The 20,632-nt window shown below is 45.1% G+C and overlaps 1 protein-coding gene across 1 annotated transcript in view; it reads right to left on the bottom strand.

Annotated features, from left to right (window-relative positions):
- LOC139688552 (protein O-mannosyl-transferase TMTC1-like) overlaps nt 1-20,632 on the bottom strand; it is a 1,154,623-nt gene that overhangs the window by 104,734 nt on the left and 1,029,257 nt on the right. Inside the window, 1 exon segment of the mRNA XM_071586100.1 lies at nt 17,645-17,652. Coding sequence (XP_071442201.1) covers nt 17,645-17,652 — 8 coding nt within the window.

The raw sequence follows: 20,632 nt of genomic DNA, 5'->3' as shown, positions 1-20,632 counted from the left end.
CAGCGGCGTTCCCATTCCTGGAACGCTCCCGCGAAGGCATCATCGGGAACCTCTCGAAGACTCGTCGTCGACCTCTTCTCTGCCCTCCACGAACATCTTGTGCCACCGAAAGATCATGTTTCTGGACATGGCTGACTCCCCGTAAGCCTGGTTAATCATACCGACAGTTTCGGTAGACGATTTCCCAAGCTTTACCGCAAATTTGATGGAATAACGCTGCTCCAAAAACTTCGGCATCGCGTTCCGTGACGTGGGTCGAAGCGTGGAGGTTCGCGTTAACAGAGCTCCTCACTACACCACAGCTCAGAGCCGACTGCCTTTTTCAGCGTCGCTTGCCAACATACTCCCCTCCAATCGCAGCCCGTCAGAGCGGTGCTGGGCGCGCCTGGGCTGGGCGCGCCTGGAGCGGCGCGCCCAGCCCAGGAGTCAGTACACTTATTTTCCGGACGAACCCTGTATGATATTTTTATAATCCGAACCTGATTTCTTTAACACTCTGATCTAATAAGCAATTACTACATTCCCTTGTATTCCGGGTGTAAGGGGTCGCTCCGGGGCCGGGCGAAGAGGCGATGACCCGGAACTCCCCGGCCGCATTCGGAGGCTCCGGAGGGGAGACGAAACACCGCCGCCTTATTTATACCGTTCCGGTCATTTTGACGCGACACGCCACCTGGCGAGGCTCTAAAAGAAAGACTCGACTCCGGAAACACGATATTTTGGCTGCGAAAGCGAAAGGGTATCGTCTCACATAAAATCCATTGAAAAAAATAGCCCTTAGTGGAGGCCCTTCGGAGGTCCACCCCATCTCCCCCTCTGGTGGAACCAGCCTCACTGCCCTCGGGCCACCTCCCCCGTCCGGAGCCAAGCGGCCGACTCCCCTCTGGCCCTGCACCATTTGACGCGGACGAGGGGGCGGCTCCTCGCAGGGGGTCGGACGGGGTGATGGCGGTGCCGCCGTTAAAGGGGCGAGGGGGGGGACATGTCTTCGCGAAGGGGGCCTCTTGATTCATGCGGCCCCCATTCACAGACGGAAGTCGGGGTGGGTTCGAGTGCGAGAGATGCGGTGCGGGGATCTCGGCGGAAGGAGGATTTGTCGATGGGAGTGGTGCGCGGAGGAGAGGGACGGAGGAGGAGGGTGTGGTGCTTCCTGGTGTGGGAGTGGCAGCTCTCAGTCAGCACCGCGGCAGGGGGGGTGTCGGAGGGTAGGGGCGGATGGGAAGTGGAAGGGACGGGTGGCGCCAGGAAACGAGGCAGACGCCCTTTCTAGGGCGGATTCTCACACTTCTGGCGGAGGGTCACGCTAGGCGCTGTCGTACTTTTATCCCGGCCAGGGACGACTATTCTCATTGCTATCCCTTCGACGGCTATTTACGAGAATTGAGGTACACAGGGATGCACGATTTGTCAAAACGCTCCAATCCTTGTTGTCGCAACGGGAGGCTTCAAAATGTTACTCATGCACATATATATATACACTCATACAAACACTCACACGGGGTTATTTCAAAAAGGAACGGTAGTTTTCTTATATTTAAATAATGACGAGTAAGAACAACGTTGCACGCATTCGGCGCCATTTAATGATTATTTCCAAATTCATTGAATTTATGGATTTGATTCAGTATTAGTTTGCCAGTTGGTGAATGCAGATAGCTATGTCCTCGAGAGTCGTCATTCCCGCCAGTTGCGAAGTGCTTGTGGAGTGATTCGACATTTGTGGGCAAAAGGATGATCACTGGCTGCCCAAATTCATCGCTAGTGGTGCAACCTAGTTAATGGGCCTTCAGGAATGAGTGACGGAGAGTTTAGACTGCAATGGTGTCGAGACTTCAAAAGTGGCCGCATGGAATCCTTCAAGAAATGGACCAAAACCTGCGAAATAGTCGCCGGTTTATAATAGTTTACTGCTTTGGTTGATCAATTTCCTCTTTTTGGACGCATTGCCATTTGCACGATTAAACTCAGTTTATTCCGAAACTGAGTTCCTTCTTAATTTCTCCCACCTCATCTTAACCCACGACGCTGAGCAGTAGATTCAGCCCCCCATACGCACGCCTCCACCTTGGCGTTACCTGCTGCAACCTCCCTTATACCGACTGGACATATAGACGATACATTCCTCCTCTGCACTCATACATATAATGGATTCCCTTGAAATATTCACACTCTCCCTCAATGATCTCTCATGTCTCTCTTCTTCACATCCATCCACTCCACCGAAGAAATCGCTTTCCTTGATGCCAACATTTCTCTTCCCAACCGAACATTCCACAACTCCAACCACATCAAGCCACTAACAAAAAACAATGCCTCCAACAATACCCGCTGTCACCCATTTCATACAGAACGCTCCCTTCCGCAATCACCCTCCACTCGTGGTCACTCTATTTGTAACAATCCAAACTGCCTCGACACATTCCTCCACAATTTACGTCACTAGTCTCTCCCCTCCACCCCTAAGTCGCTTCTCAGTAACAAATTCTTTCGGCAATTTCATCCACGCAAACCTTTCCAAGACACAACCCTTCGCACACCCCTTCCATTTGCGCAACTTATTTCCCAGGAATACAGCCACACAATCAGATTCATAAAGACTTCTTCGCCATTCTGACCAATAAAAAAACAGCGGCAAGCTTATTGCATAATGTCCCTTGGTTACTTATAAACGACCCGATAATTTGTCGAGGCATATTATAATCCGCACAGCCTTTATCCAAATGCTCTGCCATCCGCAACAGTGCCTTGCCATGGCCCAAAATATGAAACATGTCCCATCTTAACCGCTACTGCCTCCCTTCTCAACATGCCAATCGCCCCTCTATCCCACCCCACTCTCCCTCATACGTTCACTTCCCACGCGCAATATAACCCACCAACTTAGCTGCAAACTCCGTCCCTTTCTCAACGTTGGGCAGTGCACCATGACCCTAAGGCAACATCCGCACCAACAATGACCTTGCCTCATGCAAGCCTTCTTCCAAGCCTCTCTCCAACAGTGCCCAAACACACCTCCCTCCAACAATTGTTCCATTTGACGATTGTTTCAACGCGTCTTTGTTGCCTCCCCTCGGACACACCACTAAAACTCAAATACCCTCGATTCGACATGCATCTTGCGCCGCCTCGAATCTAATCCTCAACCTTGTCCACCAGGGGATACATCTCATCTTTCACCTTCCCATCGACCCCTTTCTCTTCTAATCACCACCAAACCCCTCCCTCTCCCTTCCCACTTCTCCTTCCCTCCCTCAGGGCATTCGTGACCCTTCCAAAATCAGGTGCCAAAATCCTAACTACGTAGACTAGAGCACGTTAACATTTCAAAACTTCGGCCTTAAGAGTTGAGGGAAGGAAGGAGACCCAACAGAAACGCGTGAATTTTCCTACGCAGAGTAATGGAACCTTTACATTACATTTTGCATACACTACAAAAGGAATTCATTATTCGTTTATTTCAATTTTTTGGGAACCCGGGCCCCTCTGGTCGACAGTCGGCAACACTCTGCTCCCTGGACTACCGCGACCCATATATATATATATATATATGCTTTTTTTGTGTTTCTATATTATGTGTTACTGTGTATTGTATATATATATATATATATATATATATATATATATATATATATATATATATATATATATATATATAAATAAACACAGTAATCAACCCGAAGGTCGGTTTGGTTGGTGACGGTAGAGATCACCCTGTACTAAGCCCGACGGCGTGTGAAATTCACACATCAGGGTAGGGGGGCCAGTTCCTTTCCCTGTGCCGGTTATGGTTTCCCAGGAAGACCTGGTACCCGAAAAATCACATAGCCTGGGTGGAGCTGCAGGTGCCCAGAGAGCCTTGCCCGGGAATCGAACCCGGGACACTCACTCAGGTCAGTAGTCCAACGCTCTACCCCCTGGACTACCGCGACCCACATATATATATATATATATATATATATATATATATAAACATATAATTGTATAGTTATCGAACTTTTTCTGCTTTAAAAATAAATAATTTCACCAGGAGCAATAAATTCGGTAATTAGGTGGCTAATTAAACTAGATAGCTAAATCTTCTTTTGGGAGAGATAACTATTTCAAAGACCGGTGTTATGTGCAGTGCTCTGGGCGGTAGTGAAATTCTCTTTCAATGTTTACAATGACGTATTAAAAAGCCAATAATAATTAAATTCTAAGAAAAATGTTTCCGCCTTTTATTATGAAATATACCGCAAATTTTATTTCATTTTTCATGGGAGCAGCTTTTAGCAAGGGTACGAAGGCGCTCGCCTGAGAACACACTCAGGTGAACCAGAGCCCTACCCATAAAATGAGCGTCTTCTCCGAATGAACCGAGCAGGAAGAGTGAAGAGGGGTTTGCTCTTGATGCTCCGGTCGTCTGCACTGTCTGTAATTATCAATGGTACTCGGCGAGATGAGAGCGTCTCAGTCAGTCTTCCCGTGATGCTCTTCAATGTGCACGCCGCCGAACGCGCCTTGGCCGCCCGCCGCGGTAATCCCGACTCACCCCCTGACCGCTAACCCACCCCCTTAATCCCCTCCCCTTCACTCGGCTACTTTCCCCTTTTCTGCCCATGCCACTCCCCAGCCCCCCACCCCCACCTCCCGTTGCCCGGCAACGTACCGATGGCGTGCCGGCGTCGCTCGCCGCCCCCCTCCAATCGATTGCGAGGCGCCCCTCCGAGCGCCCTCGCGGCCTCCTCTCTCCTGGCCGAGGCGGGAGGCCGGGGGCGATGGGGGCAATATTAGGGAACGGCGGGGAAGGGGGGGGCTCGCGAGGAACGCATGACCACTCACCGAGGAAGAATTATTGAAACCTCCGCGAGTCCGTGACTAACTGTTGTCAGCAGTTACGTCTTTTCGAATGTGGCTGTACGGAAGGCTTCAATTGCGATTTAACTCTTCCGGCTGATTCATCAAAATCGCGTCTTCAGAAAACTACGGCGTCATCAGAGAGGGAAAGGGTCGAAGACAGAGAGAGAATGGGCGAAATATATAACTGCATAATTCAGATGCAATAGCATACACTTCCTGTCATTCAAGTCTTCCCTTCACGAGAGTTACGCATAACCGCAAAAAAATAATAAGAACAATGACCACCTTCTCTTATTTCAATGAGTGCACATATTTTGAGCGAGCTTAAAATAGAAAACTTCATAATACGTACAACGAAAATTTAAGTGTAACAGGACGTAGTTATAACCGAACTAAACTTCAGCTCATTGCATTAAATACACATTTTTTAATTTAAATGAATGCATTGATTGAACAGAAGTTATTTTTATTTTTACAAATCTTCGTATATGAAATATATGGCTCACGCATTCTCCTATTCAAACAATAACTTGCAGCACACGTAAAATGGATTACTTAATAAACCTGGATATATTTAAATCTTATTTCAATAAATAAACTCAACGGCGAAATTAGTTGTAGTTTTTAGGAGAGGCTACCGATAGTTGAGGTCATTTGCACGATTGGGGTTGAACAGGAAAGGACGAAGGGTGGAGAGAAACCCGCCGTCGCTATTAGCTCGCTCTAAACGAAAGACGCCAAAGAATCGAACAGTCAATGTCAAGTTAATGTCCCAGTGGACGGACGGCGTACTCAGTCGAGGGCCCTTTTCACAAAGCACCTCAAGCAGGGAGCGAGATACCACTGAAATAGATCTTGCGATCAGTCTGATGACGAGTCTTTGAATCAGCATCCTTTTGGGTCCACACACCGCTGCCGGCGGGTTTTCCACGACTCGTACGCCTTCTGGGAGGCGGCGACCGGAATGCCGCTAAGCACCCTCGTCGCGGCCAATTGTTACCCTTTTACAGAGCAGAGGTGACGTCCTTTCAAAACAGATGAGACGAGGGAAGAGTAAGAAGTCTGGTGGGGCAACATCAGGGCTATAGGATGACTGAGGCATGCTCGTTGAAGCTCTCGGGAGATCCGCGTGCGAGTTTCCTTCGTCCGAGAGCATTCGCGGCACCGACTTCGCACAAACCTTTCTTCTCATGCCCATGTCTTTGGTCACAAGTCGACCCAAATCAATTTTTGGATGCTAAGTTCATCAGAAATCACATGAACACCTAATATGCGATCCCTGCCCAACAAAGCCTTGACTATTGCAAGATTTGCGTCACATTTTGAGGTCAAAGGCCGTCTTGAACGTTTGGCGTCATCAACATCTTCTCTACTCTCCCGAAACACCTTGTGCCACTCTAAAACACCCGATCTACCCATGGCGTTATCACCATAAGTCGACCCCAACTGCCTTGACCATGTCAAGAGTCTCTTTGCTGGTTTTGCCCGGAGCTAAATTTGATGTCGTACCACTTTTTCAGTAACCGTTTCATGACGGAAAGTAACGACGTCCCGTTATAGAGTTTTGGCAAACGAGCTATCCACACTGGGTATGGTAAATAAATAACAGTTACCACTCGGTAAATTTTGATAACCATGTGTAATGGGAACGTCGATTTTTCCTGCAGCATTATAGCTTTATTCAATTCCATAGCAATGGATTAACATAAATTCCAAATAATAGCAATGATCATTGAAATAATTAATCACAGACCCGTAATTTGTACCGCATCTACGCATTCGCAGGAAGTTTTTTTCTCTATGATTTAAATTTAGTGATTTTGTTAAATATTAAATATGATCATTCTAGCGATGAAATAGACATGTTATCTTAATCTTTTGACGCGGTTGGGATCTCAGATTTCTCCGTCCGTATCGCGACCGGCACACCTACCGTTTTCTTTTTAGCTCTCCGTTACATCGAGATCTTTATCGCCGTCGCGCCAATTCTGTTTCATCAATTTCCATATTGTTTCCCTTATCTTCTCCTCCCAGAGCTGTTTCATTCCATCCCACGCACCCCCTCCCACTCGGACGGATTCCACTGGCCCTAATGGCAAAGGGGCCCCTTCCCGCTCCACTCTCCCTCCTTCCTCCCAATTTCCCGTCCCTCCCCCCCGCCCGCTCCACTTCCCCGCTACCCTTCCCTCGCCGGGATTTCCCTCTCGCCTTGACGCCGTCTTCGTCGACTGGGCTCCAACCGTTTTTGACGCCGACGTGCCTTTTGGATGACGGCTTTTGGAGCGGTTTATTCACATTAATTCATTTTATTTATTCGACTGTTTTTTATGGCGAGATTGAGACTTAATGGTCCCTTCCTCCCATTAACCCCTGCACATTACATTGAAGACGATTAAAAACACCATCGCTCCAGGCGGAAGAAAACCCAATTCCGAGGGTAGGCTGAAAGGTAATGCACACATGTTTGTGGAGCGCGAACGAAAACAAATTGCAAGATAAAGCAAAAAGTGCATTTAAGTACAATTCTTAAGAGTCAAAATCATATATTTATTTTTCAACATGGTCACCTGGTCAGTAGGTCATGGTTTAGGCTAACACATGTCTCCCAACGGGTAACAAGTTCATCGTCAACATAAACAGCCTTTAAACAATGATGAATCTCATTTGGAGTCGATTTTCCAGCAGTTAAAAATTCGACAACAGCACGCTGTTTCACTCGCTCTGACACAGCACCAGAGGATGACCCCACACTTTGGCTTCTCGAAATACACTGGATGAACGGAGCGACCTCAAACCTGTGCATGAGTATTTTGGGGGAATGTTACTTCCACTTGTCACCTGGTGCCCTTCTGACGGTCATTTCATCCGGTTTCGCCCTACAAGAATGTGTACTTTACTTTTGTCTACCCTCGTAGGTTGGATTCGAACTCGCGATCTCTGGGTTGGCAGTCGAGGACGCTACCCCGGTGCCACCGGGCCAGGACAAATGATCCGTTTTGATGATATTTGGCGCTAATAAATGCAATGATGATCCGAAAGCATGCATCATTAGAAATAGACTAAATAGCACTTAGCCTGGGGCTGTAAAACTTTCGGATAGTCCACATGAAAACAAATAGGTTAGCCCAAGTTTAAATAGCAAGGAAATAGCTTAAAAGTTCAAATATTGCAAAATCCTGGTTTCTATCGATACGTAGTTTTCCTCTCTCAAATTGAAAGAGGTTAGAGCGTTGAGGAAGTAGGACGATACTTGAAGAACAAACGAATAACGCGAGAAGAGTGCCAGGGGCGTCGACGGAGACATGCTTCATGTATTCAAATGGTCAAAGTGAATGTACTTACTTGGTCAGACCCACCAGTTTTGTAACGGCGGATCAAGAGGATTAGATTTGAGAAATCATGCATGTTCTTAATGAGACTATTTTTTCGTACTTTCCTGCTAGTGTATTCAAAATGAGAAATATTCATCTGCCAAAATTCATGAAAAAATCTTTAATACAGAAGCCAGGTCATTTATATTTCATTCCGTGGCAACAAATGGTTAGAAATGTACATTTTCATAAACAGTTAAACGAAAGTTATGGAAAAGGTACCAAAGCAAACTTGTAGCATTTTGATATCTTAGCTATTTTGATGTAGTAAAGTCAGATAATGTGCAAGACGTAAATGTCATTATAACGATTAATTATACCTCAAATGTCGTCATATCTTTAATAAATATGATACAAAAAATAATCAATGTTGAGCGTACAAAAGGGTACGATTAGAAAATTCAAGAGCGACTAGTTTCTTTTCGTGCTAATTTCATCCGACGCAAAATGAATTTGATCCAAGTAATCTCCGGGAAACTGGTACTTTATGAGAATTGCTCCCGAAATTAACCTTATATTATTTTTACGCAACTGGTTAACTTTGGGTCCTCTCTGATCCCCCTCCCTCCTCCACCACGAGCGCAAAACTCGTCGGCCCTTCCCGTCAAATTAACCATGGTATTCTCACTGAGGCGTATGAATTTCTTCCCCTTCACTCCCCCTCTAACTCCTCGGAGAAGCCGACCGCCCCCGCGGCCCGCCGGCGACGGCCCGCCCTTCCGCCCCCTACTTTCTTCCCCCTCCGTTCCCCGCATCAACCATAATCTCCATATTACCTCGACACCTGCAGCTTGGGCCACCCGCTCCTCCCGCGATAAAAATCTCCGACTCGAGGGCAAAAAGGAGGACGGAGAGACGGGGCTCGAGTGGACGGAGGGAGGGCCACCTGCGAGGGGCAGCTCTGCGAAGCCGGCCGGCAAACGCGCGTCGGGGATTAGGGTCGCACAGCAGATTCCTCGCTCTCGAGCCACGAGGGGTAAAAAGCTAAGGAGGCGGAGGTGTGAGGGCGGGGGGGGGTGACTCTCCAGGGGCCGGCGGTCGTGTACACTGCTGCGGCTGATCGAGGGGAAATAGGTTTCGGGGCATCTACGACGCAAAGGTCGTTCGCGATAAATATCAGTGTTAATCTGGCAGCGATCCCGCCTGACTACAAAGTAATCCTGCGCGATTTATCGGCAGATTCAGAAACCCATTGCATTCGCGGAATTAGAATGAAGAGGGAAGGAAGGGGTGGATCGGTTTTTTCGGGGGATGGCCAACAAAGGGGAAGAAGGCGATTGGAGGGGGGTTGGATGGTGCATGGGAAGGGGGGGAGGGGTCTCTTGTGTTCTGCGGGAATACAGAGGGTCTCTCCGTGAAAGATGCATCGGCGTGTAGGAGGGAGACGAGTCCGCCATGTGGGATGCTCTTTCATGGAGAAATAGCGTGGCTGTCTCACGGTTGTGGCTGATTTGTTGGGCCAGGACCTGAAATTTATGTCTGCGTGCTGCTGGGGGGAGGGAGAATTTTAGCGCGCCGTGATGATATGAGAAAATAACAATGACAATTCGGAGTGCTTCTATATTTTGACTCTCATTCATCCAGTTGTGTAAATCGATTTTTCGGTGACAGAAAAAATTTGTGTGTGTACAGATATACATATATATATATATATATATATATATATATATATATATATATATATATATATATGTAGAGCATAGATAGCATATTTTCAGTCTCTCTTGAAGAAGGCCTCTGAGAGGGCCGAAAGCTCGAACAATTTACCGTGTGAGTGTTCTTTTAAATGTGTCTATTCTTTTCTATTTGTGTTATATTGTGTCAACCCATTATATATATATATATATATATATATATATATATATATATATATATATATATACACAAATGTATATACTTATATATACATAAATATATACAATTTTAATATATATTTATATGTAGGTCGCGGTAGTCCAGTGGGTAGATCGTTGGACTGCTGACCGGAGGGACTCGGGTTCGATTCCCGGGCAAGGCACTCTGGGCACCTGCATCTCCACCCAATCTAAAGTGATTTTTCGGGTACCAGGTCTTCCTGGGTAACCATAACCGGCACAAGGAAAGGAACAGGCCCCCCTCCCCTGATGTGTGAATTTTCACACGCCGTCGGGCTTAGTACTGGGTGATCTCTACCATCACCTACTAAACCGACCTTCGGGTTGATTACTGTGTTTGATATATATACAATATATATATATATATAATATATATATATATACAAACATACTTTTATATATATATAAACATACATACAAACACACATACACAACTCATTTCGTAATTTAGAAGGTCCTACCCATCTTTGTCAGGGTGGCTCTTTATAGTTTCCTAATAAAGGCGGCTGGGACCATCGAAATATCGAAGTGAGTTGTGCTTGTGTTGATATTCTTTCATACATAATTTCCAATTGATCAATAAAAGGGTGCATCAAGAATAAATTCATGCCATTGAGGTGCTACGTCTTCATTGACCTGGCTAGCATACTTATCAATGCAACAATTTCAGAGCGTAAAAATCATTCGCCTTGACTGGGATCCCAGTCAAGGTGAATGATTTTTACACTCTGAAATAGTTGCATTGAAATGCACATTAGCGGATGACTCCGTTAAAAGTTACTGTTGCGGCATCTCCCGCAGTTTCTTTGGAATTTGTCAAAGGGAAAACACCATAAGTGTTTAAAGTTGGCTTTAACCTCGTGGACTGTGGCGCCTCGCGCACGACTACGAATGCCTGTGACATTGTATGTACGGTATTTCGTCACAACATCTAGTTCCTTTAAAAGCCCCAAAATTTCAGAGTTTAAGAGGACGCCTCGGTAGCTTAAGTGGCTAAAGCACTCGACCGGATATTGAGGGATCTGGGTTCGAATCCCAGTCAAGGCGAATGATTTTTACGCTCTGAAAATGTTGCATTGAAATGCACATTAGCGGATGACTCCGTTAAAAGTTACTGTTGCGGCATCTCCCGCAGTTTCTTTGGAATTTAGCATACTTATGTTTTCATTTTATTTTAATAGCTTCATTATGAAATGTTGGAAAAGAAAATGTATAATGCCCTATGGATGCAGATCATTAATAATTCTTTTCGCCTTTGAATCGTACTCTTATATCTACTTCGCCATATAAATGTTTATGGTCGGGTCGGGTTCAAACATCTCTCAAGGCAGGAGTGCAAAGACAATAAACACATATGACAATGATGGTTACCTAAATAATAACAGAATACAACAATACAAATTTGGTAACTCCAAAAATGTCACTGATAAACAAATTCTAAGCATAAAATGAGTCAGAGAGGTCAAGCTTATTTTTTAATAGATAACATCCGCAATACGCATATTTTAACCGCCGATTATAAGTACGTTCCTCAAAACTGAATGCTATCACTTCCAATTTTTCCGGGTTTATGATTGTCTTAAAACTCACGTTTAGATGATTGAAGATTTAGAGCAATTTTTCAAAAACAAACTTATGGTGTTAATAGCCAAGGCAGCGGAGAGGGAGAGCTTGATTACTATTTATAATTTAAAGCGGAAATGATTGGAAACTGTTCATATTTAGCTAAAAAAACTCCATTGCTTTTCATACTGAAAATTGTAGACTCGTAATATTGACTTCGGGTAAAATATGAATACGATCATTAATTTTTGTTTACATAATAAATGAACGGTGCTTGCTTGTCGCTGGAGGAATCTCGAAAAATCCCAAAGAAAATGCCCTACTATCCAGCGAAATTGAAATCGTACGCGTGAGTGATTCGGGGATTGAAATGATAACTAGTCAGGAAATCCACCTGTTTACACAATAGATCGAAGTTCAACAAGATTTAAAAAACACACATAAAAAGCGACAGGGGGCGAAAAAACTAAAACGTCTCAGTGGAGGAGAGTGAGAAAGAGAACGCTTCTCTATAGAGAGCGAGCTATTCGGCTTTGATCCACCATGAATATTCGTTGGGGCGGGAAAGGGAACATATTCCGCCACCAATTACACATGTAATTTCCCTTCTGGGTTGAAGACTCCTTTTATGGAGTGGCCTAGTTGCGCTGGAGGGTGGATTAAATGAAGAAGCCCGGACGTAGAGTCGGGAAAGCCCTCCGCAGCGCCCTTAAAAAATGTAACCTCTCGGAGGAGGGTGGGCATTTCCCGGGAAGGGATGTGTTTGAAGGCATGATAGGACGGGGGCGAGGGAGGAATTATTATTCGCCCAAAAAATAAGAGGGCGAGTGAAAAAGTGAGATGGCGGGGGGTGATGGAGGGGACGGGGGCACGCCGAAGGGGATGTCGGGCACGAGGGTTTCTTCAATCAAATCAGAATATTTTTAAGCGCGCCATAATTTTGGACGAGAAATTAAAAGGGAGTCCGTGGGAGGGCCGGCGCCAGGGGGGTGGGGGCGTGTGAAGGAGGAGGAGGAGGGATGGATAGAATTAATAAAGCCATTTTTTTATTAATACGCCCTTTACTTTCTCCGGCGGCCCCTCGGCCCGCCGCCCCATCCATTAGAAAAAATACGAGGGGGCGACGGGTGGAAGATGAAGCCTAATTTCCATAATTAATCACCCGGGGATCAGCCCCCCCTTAATAGGGGGCTCCAAGGAGCTGTGTGCGAGCGATGGCGCAGGATTAGCTGGAACATATTGAGGTACAAGTAGGGGGGGTTGGGGGAAATTGAATTGGTGGGCGGGGGAGGGAGGGGGTTGAAGGATGGGAAAGTAAGACGGACGGGATGGCTGGGATTAAAACAGGCGCAATCCGCGCCATCGAACTCTCCTCTGCCCTCCTTCCTTCCTTCCCGACATTCGGACCGACCCCCTCACCCCTTTCCCTCGCCCCCCCATCGCCCTGCCCCCTTTAGCAGGTATCTTCGGCGACGGGAGCTCAAGCGCCCGCGGGATTAGGGCGCGGACCCGTAATTGCTCCTAGTTATAACCGACGGTCGCCGAAAATGCTTGCGACGATGGATTTCTCGCAGACTGCTCGCGCAAAAACAAATGAATTCGCGCACATAAAAGCAATGGAACAATTCGGCGGAAAAATGGATTTGCGCTCTTGTTCGACATGAAGACTGACTTCTCTGTTACCTGTGGATATGATTTAACAACAAACATTTCATAATAACAGAGATGAAGAATATTACAATTTTCCACCAAATAATTTATTGAGTGGGAAATTGTAGTAGTCTTTGTCTCAGATATTATGGAACAGTTCCACCACATCACGCCTGAATCTGTAATTTATAAAGAATATTTCTGTAAACGTCTTTGCAATGATTTACGAGAACTTAACATATAAAGCACTTAATCGCCAGGTATTATTAAAAAACCATCAACACAGTAATCAACCCGAAGGTCGGTTTGGTATGGGTGATGATGGAGTTCATTCAGTACTAAGCCTTATACGGCGTGTGAAATTCACACATCAGGGGGGGCAGTGCAATTCCCTGTGTCGGTTCCCCAGGAGGATTCGGTACCAAGCAAGAGCACAGGGCTTGGGTGGAGCCGAGGGTGCCTGGATAGGGTGCTTTCCCGGGAATCCAATCCACGCCCTCCGGTCAGTAGTCCAACGCTCTACTCCTGGACTACCGCGACCCAAACCACAAGTGTTATAAGGTAGGGACTATATGCCACCGGCTTCAACTAAAATTTGATGTTGAAAATCAGTCATAAGTAGCGTACTAAAAGATCATATATTCTAAAATTAAAGGAATCATTACAAATGCATGCCAAGCAGGTTGGATGTAGTAAAAAGGGGTGCGGAGTAATTATACAATCAGCGCGCTGTATCGAGATAAGAAAGCTCATGCTTGAATATACGATTGTATCGAATTTATGCCACTTGGATGCTGGACCCAAACGCACTCTCATACATGAAGCTCTGAGTCAGCAAGAGGCTTCGAAGGGGAAGAGAGGAAAGTGCGATATATTTCGCACCGAACAAGAGCATCGACGACTATCAATAACACACGAAGAACACAAATGACGGCCAGTCAAAATATAGAAGGAAATATGTTGGCAGCCGACAACTTTAATGATAAGACCATGGATTTAGGCATACCATACGGTTGGAAGATAAGCGATGGGAAGAAATGGAACTTCAACCAGATTGGTACTGCTCGATACTTGGAATAAAATGCTTATAAACCAGGATAATTGGTATATTTGCGAAAACATCTCTGCCTCAGAAGCAAGTCACTTGGTGTGCAGGGGTGGCAGGTGAAGACTATCCGAATGGCCATCGCCATTAGAGGAGAGAACATTCTTAAGAAGGAGGACACATGTGAATTGGAAACAAAAGTAATCTTCCCCGGTGGAATGCGGAGGAGAGGGTTAATTGGTCAGCACACGCCCAAGCAAAGGCCAGGAGGATAAGAGGGAAGGCCCTCGACAATAGGTAAATAGGGAGGGCTCACGGGCTGTTGTTAAACACAGCATGCATCTCTCACGCAAGCCTTGCGATGCTTCTTGGCGGGAAGACGACGAAAGCACAGAGGCAAATAGACAGAGACAAAGCCACTCCGAGGGGGACCAAATAGCTCACTTCTTCACTCATAAACGTTAACTAACATGAGACAAAATGCATTTAAACTCCAGTAGCGGTGGGGTGAATGTACTCACCTGTCAACCTAGAGATCGCGGGTTCGATTTCCCCCTGCGTGGGTTTTCCTCCACTGAGGGCATAGGTGATTTAAATTGTCTTTCACCTGTGTGTGTGTTTCGGCGTTAGGGGGAGGAGGGACTAATTTGCTCAAAATTTCGCCCCAAAAATGTCGCTCAATCAAATAAATATAATCACCATCCACTTGTCCTGCCTTCGTATCCCTTCCAATAGCTGACTCTCTTTTCCTACCATGGCCCTTAAACTCCTTCGTTGGTTTCCTCCTTTTGTCCACTGTATTTCCTCTGTCCTATGAATCCTCTACCTGAGAGGACGCCTTCACAACTTAATTGGTTAAAGCAATCCGCCTGAAATCGAGGCATCCGGATTCGAGTTTCGGTCAACTGATCTAATTAATTCACTTGAGCCAATCAGGTGAAAAGTTAATCTGGACCCCTAAGGACTAGTTTACAGATTTGACGACAGGAAACGACCGACCGACGAAAATCAGGATGAACGCTGCGACTATGAGAAACCATTCCCCACGGTTTAAGTACGGAAAGACGAGATCGCGGCCGAAGCAGGAGAAATTCAAATGAGGATCTGACGAGGGCTTTGACGCCCTCTGACCCACGAAAGGTGCTGGGATCCGAATGATAACTAGGGAAGGATGAAAGACGCCGGATTAACTTTTGCGCGAAATGGAACATAACTTTAAGCAGAGAATATTGGCTCCCGCTGGGAATTGGCATAACTTGAAGAAAATGGAAAAGGATACAAATATTCTCCATTATTTTGGCTACTTTGTGCGCTGGACACATCTTGTGAAACATAAGATACTCGTAACATGTTGAAAATGTATTTTCTCGTAGGCTTAATGGCTGCTGGAGGCCTATCTACAAATTCGTTGATGGGACCTCCAAATTGGGCTCTTCCCAATTAGTGTTGTGTTACAAGCAGCAGACGAAGCAGAAGAGGGAATATATCATTTTCGGCGTTAGTTGTTGCTGGCGACACTAGACGTTAAGAATTCTTTGATTTTCCAAGTTGGAGAGACATGCTTGCAGTGTATGAAGGGATAACTAATATTCCCGAGTGGGCCCTACGAATGGCGAGCACTCTATTTTACAATGCGACAACAAGAAGTTGACGGCTGGAGTTTCTCAAGGATGAATATTAAGCCAGAATCTACGGCAAGCTTTCTTCCGTGATAATGCACGGTGCCATTCTCAATAATAAACAGATTATTACGAATGAACCCTCGCCGCCGTGCCAATGATACGTAGTACATCATTTCAACTTAGTTCAGCTCGTGGCAGGGTTCTCGAGGTGCAAGCTTTCAATGAGGTTCGGCGTTTCAATGAGGGAGGGGCGCCAACCCGTCGATCAGAGGGTTGAAAGGCCGTCTCAAGCAGTTTCACTGGGAAGTTAAAGCCGCGGTGTGGGCTTGGATGTGAAAGGCCAACCCTATCACCGTCTCCAACAGAAAATAGGTACAAAAGGTAGCCCTGTGGTACCTGCCGACCCTACCTCCGCTCCCGTGAGAGCACCACAGAGAATACCGAAATGGAATGTGTAGACTCGATTCAATACTTAAAAGTTAACCTCGCTCACACCTCTTCTGAATAATATTTTTACAAGTAATATGTGGACAAGTTAACAAATAATATTAGGATTTATTATAACTGTATTGGGGAAACGCGAGGAGAAGTTTGAAGAAAATATTTTCTGCAGTTAGGCGTCATTTAGAATATGCTGTAGGTATATGGGATCCTTACGAAGTTGGATTGATTGCATAATCGGATTGATTGCCTACGCGTGCAGCGTAGACGAGCTAGATTTTTAAACTTATTTATGATAAACTGAGTGGCGCTTCGACATTATTGGAGGAGTAAGGTCGAGAATCACACACGGAGTGAAAGTTATATTAAATATCATAAGTCTTTCATAAATTGGAAGGGAATCTGGTCAGCGATGTTGTTGAAAATGTATTATTAGCTCCATCGTACTAAAGGTGGAGAGATCGGATCATTGAAAATAGAGAGATAAAGTGTAGAACAGATGGATTTAATATGCCATTTTTTCCAATTACAATAACTAATCAGAATGACTGTACCTGATCGCACTATAGGGGGCAACATTTTGTTGGCTTTTTCATTCTCAGCAGCTACATACATTGTCATTGGCTCGTTTAACCTTTGTTAATGTCCTTCCTTTGAAATGCCGAGCTTAAAGAAACGAGGAGAAACCTGTTCCGCCCATGAATAGGGTGTCCTCAATAGAATGGTTTCAGGCGTTACTTTGTGGAAGCGATTCATTTCAGAAAATAAATACTTGATTATTCCACGTATATTTTTTATTAAACACTACCCGGGTTGCGACTTACAAAGTCATCATCAGGCCTGGTGGTGACTTTGTAAGTCGAAATCTAGGCCGTGTTTAATTAAATATAGATGTGGAATAACCAAGTATTTATTTTCTGAAATGCCCATCACGACAGGAAAGAGTAATTAGGTTAAACACTCACGGTACCAAAGGTAGAGAACGAAACGGGCAAGAGGAATTTCTCTAAATTATTTAAACCTGGAAAAGTGCACACAAACCACCCCCCTCTCCGAAATAAGGGGATTTCGCTTTCAATTATCGGCGAACTCCATCGTTGATTTTTGCACTACAGCATTTCTTGCATTCTGTGAACATTATTGGATTCATATTGACGTATTTATTTATTTATACATGGGTCGCAGTAGTCCAGTGGGTAGAGCGTTGGAATACTAGTCGAGGGGGCCGGGTTCAATTACCGATAAAGCTTCCCGACACCCTCAGCTCCACCCAAGCTATGTGATTTTTCGGGCACCAGATCTTCCTGGGAAACCATAACCGGCACAGGGAAAGGAACTAGCCCCCCTACCTTGAAGTGTGAATTTCACTCGCCGCCTAGGGCTTAGTACTGGGTGAACTCTACCATCACCTATCAAACCGACCTTCGGGTTGATTACTGTGTTTATGATTAAAACACGAAAACTCGCCATATGGCGAACAGATATTCATTCACATGGAGATATTTATAAGAAAAAGGGAGAACACACGTGTTTTTTTTATGTATATTACTATCCCTTTTTAAAGATATAATATTTCATTCATAAAATAAACATAATTTTCAATAGATTTTCTCTAGTTAAGAGCAATATTTTTATCAAAAAATGTTATCACAACATAAAAATGTTAATCACAACACATTAGTTATTGTTCAAGAAATCTACAATGTATTTGAGCATCAAAATCCTTTTGTTGAAGTTAATAATTACGCATGTAAGTCTAACAAGAAGCAAACATTTCCCATCAAAATGAAATTACCAGCGGATATCAGGTTCCAGAGATGAAAAATTACTGTATAATTAGCTCTTTAGTTTTTTTTAATATCGCCAACTCTTGACTAGATCTGAAAAAGCTTTCCCGACTAAGCTGAACCGCTGAAAAATGTTCTTTTTTCGGCAATTAAAAATATTTAAAAAGAAAACTAGCTTTATAATTCTTCGACCATTAAATAATCTAAAATAAATAGTCAAGGAATAGTTTTTGCGGGAGAAATCCAATTTTCGTCCATTGAAAGAGAAAGAACAACTTTACTAGTCCATATTATGCTTAAATCAGAGGGCACGTCATTCCACCAGGAATTTGTTCTTCAGCACAATCAGGTAATTAAAGCCGTGTTAGATTCAGGGACCGTACTCACTCCACTTTTAACCGTAGCTTTCAAGCCGTTTAGTATCGCCAAAAGACCGAGACTCCATTTGCTCACCGCCAAATGCAGGGACATCCCGAGTGTGTTCCACGTTGCATATCAATCACGTCAACAGGGACACTTGACCGACAACATACAAGTCATCTTTGATTGAATAGAAACCTAAAACGTATTCGCATAGTCGGAGCACACAAAGATCCTTTCAGATTTAGGGATTCATTCCTTATCGGGTTTGATTCCGAGTTGAATATTCCATGGGGGCGATAATTAAGATTTCATCAGTACCATTTGAGTACCAACAAGACGCGCGTGAAGCATTATGGTGAAATTCCAACGCAGGCCGTCCGATCGTCAGAAATGTTCTACCCATTGAAATGCTACACTGCCCAAAGAAAGGATACTCACATGGGTCGTTTTAACGTTTCGACGGCACGGCTGTCATCATGAGAATGCCGTTCTCGGGGTAAGAGCGGAGAGGATAGGTATGGGGACAGAGGGGAGGAGGGGTAAGGGTCGAAAAGGAAACGAACGAGGGGGAGGGAGGGGATATGTAGGCGGGTATTGGATGGTTTCAATGGGTCTGGTTCAGCCGGGAGATTGAAATGGCTGGAGCACCCAGATATGCGCCATCTCGCGGGTTCTCATTTCTATGCCACTTGAATATTTGGGAAGGGTTTCAATCACCAAAACAGAGATGCATTCAATGAAAGATTGGTTGTGGGAAGCAGTGTGTTTAGGGATGGGATAATTAAGGAAGATGGAAGATTTGGTGGAATAGCGGTGGTTGTTCATGCGAAGGGTAAGGGTAGTGGTGCATTTACCCACGTAGAAGGATGGCCAGAAGCTACAGAAGAGGCGACATATAATGTTTTATGGGGTGCAGGTGGCGTTGGGTTGGGAATTGGTAGCAAGGGAGTTGGCGGGTTTTAGGAGACGGCAGCATTTGCAGCGTGGGCGGTTGCATTGTGCGGTCAGGGGCGGAGAAGAGACAGGGATGCTCGCAGGTGGTCTTGTCAACTTGAAGATGTCACGCAAGTTGGACGAGCGTTTAGACGAAACAGAGGGACAATCTGGGAATAAACGTGATGCGGACTGACTGTTATTTATACCTGGGAAGAGTTCACGGATTATATGTTAAATATTGTGTTTTTCGGGGAAGAACGTGGAACGTATGGTTGGTGCATTTTGGGCGGTTTGGTTTGGGGAAAGGAATGTATTAGGTTGACGGTTTGAGAATTTTACTGTTCAGTAATTTTTCAGGGTGCCCGCGTTTCCTGAGAGGGCCATGTAGCTGGTTCATGTTTTTCTGTTCGAAGGGGGTATTGTTGCAGAGACGGAGACCATTGACTGAGTGAGCAAGGGATGGAGCGTTTTGTATGTGATGGGTGGCAGCTATAAAAAATGAAGGTATTGCTGGTTGTTGGTCGGTTTAATGTGGACTGAAGTGTTACATTTCTTGTTCTGGACGTGGATTTTCATATCATTGAAAGTGATAATGAAATCAGATAATAAATTACTGAAAAACTAGAGCTTGGTCATCAGCCAACATACTTCATTTTACGAATTGCCCTCCTACTTTCATTCCTACCTCCAGTTATTCCCATGCCCCTTTAATCATTTCTTCCACACATACGTTGTAGAGCACCGGTGATAATAGACAGCCCTGACTTACATCTTTTCCGAACACTGCCCATCCGGATTCTCCGTTCCCCACTCGCACCTGCAGTCTGTGACGTGTGCATGTTGCGGATTAGCCGCCTGTCCCTCCATTATATTCCTATTTTCTTGAATATACTCATTACTTTTCCCCAATCCACTCTATCAAATGCCTTTTAGAAATCTACGAAAAAGGCAAATACGTCCTGATTGTATTCTATATTCCTCTCAATTAGTGATTTCATTAATGCAATGGCCTGACGTGCGCCTCTCCCCTTCATAAACCCAAACTGATCACCCCATAAGTAATCATTTACCATACCATTTAGACTCCTGCCGTGGGTGAATGTACCACCAAACCTTCCCTCCGTATGAATAACCGCCGCTA

This window comes from Hetaerina americana, unplaced genomic scaffold, assembly GCF_022747635.1.
Source record: "Hetaerina americana unplaced genomic scaffold, ioHetAmer1.1.p SCAF_20, whole genome shotgun sequence".
Taxonomy (NCBI): Eukaryota; Metazoa; Arthropoda; class Insecta; order Odonata; family Calopterygidae; genus Hetaerina; species Hetaerina americana.
The sequence above is the reverse complement of the archived record's forward strand: the minus strand, read 5'-3'. Positions and strand labels throughout refer to the sequence as shown.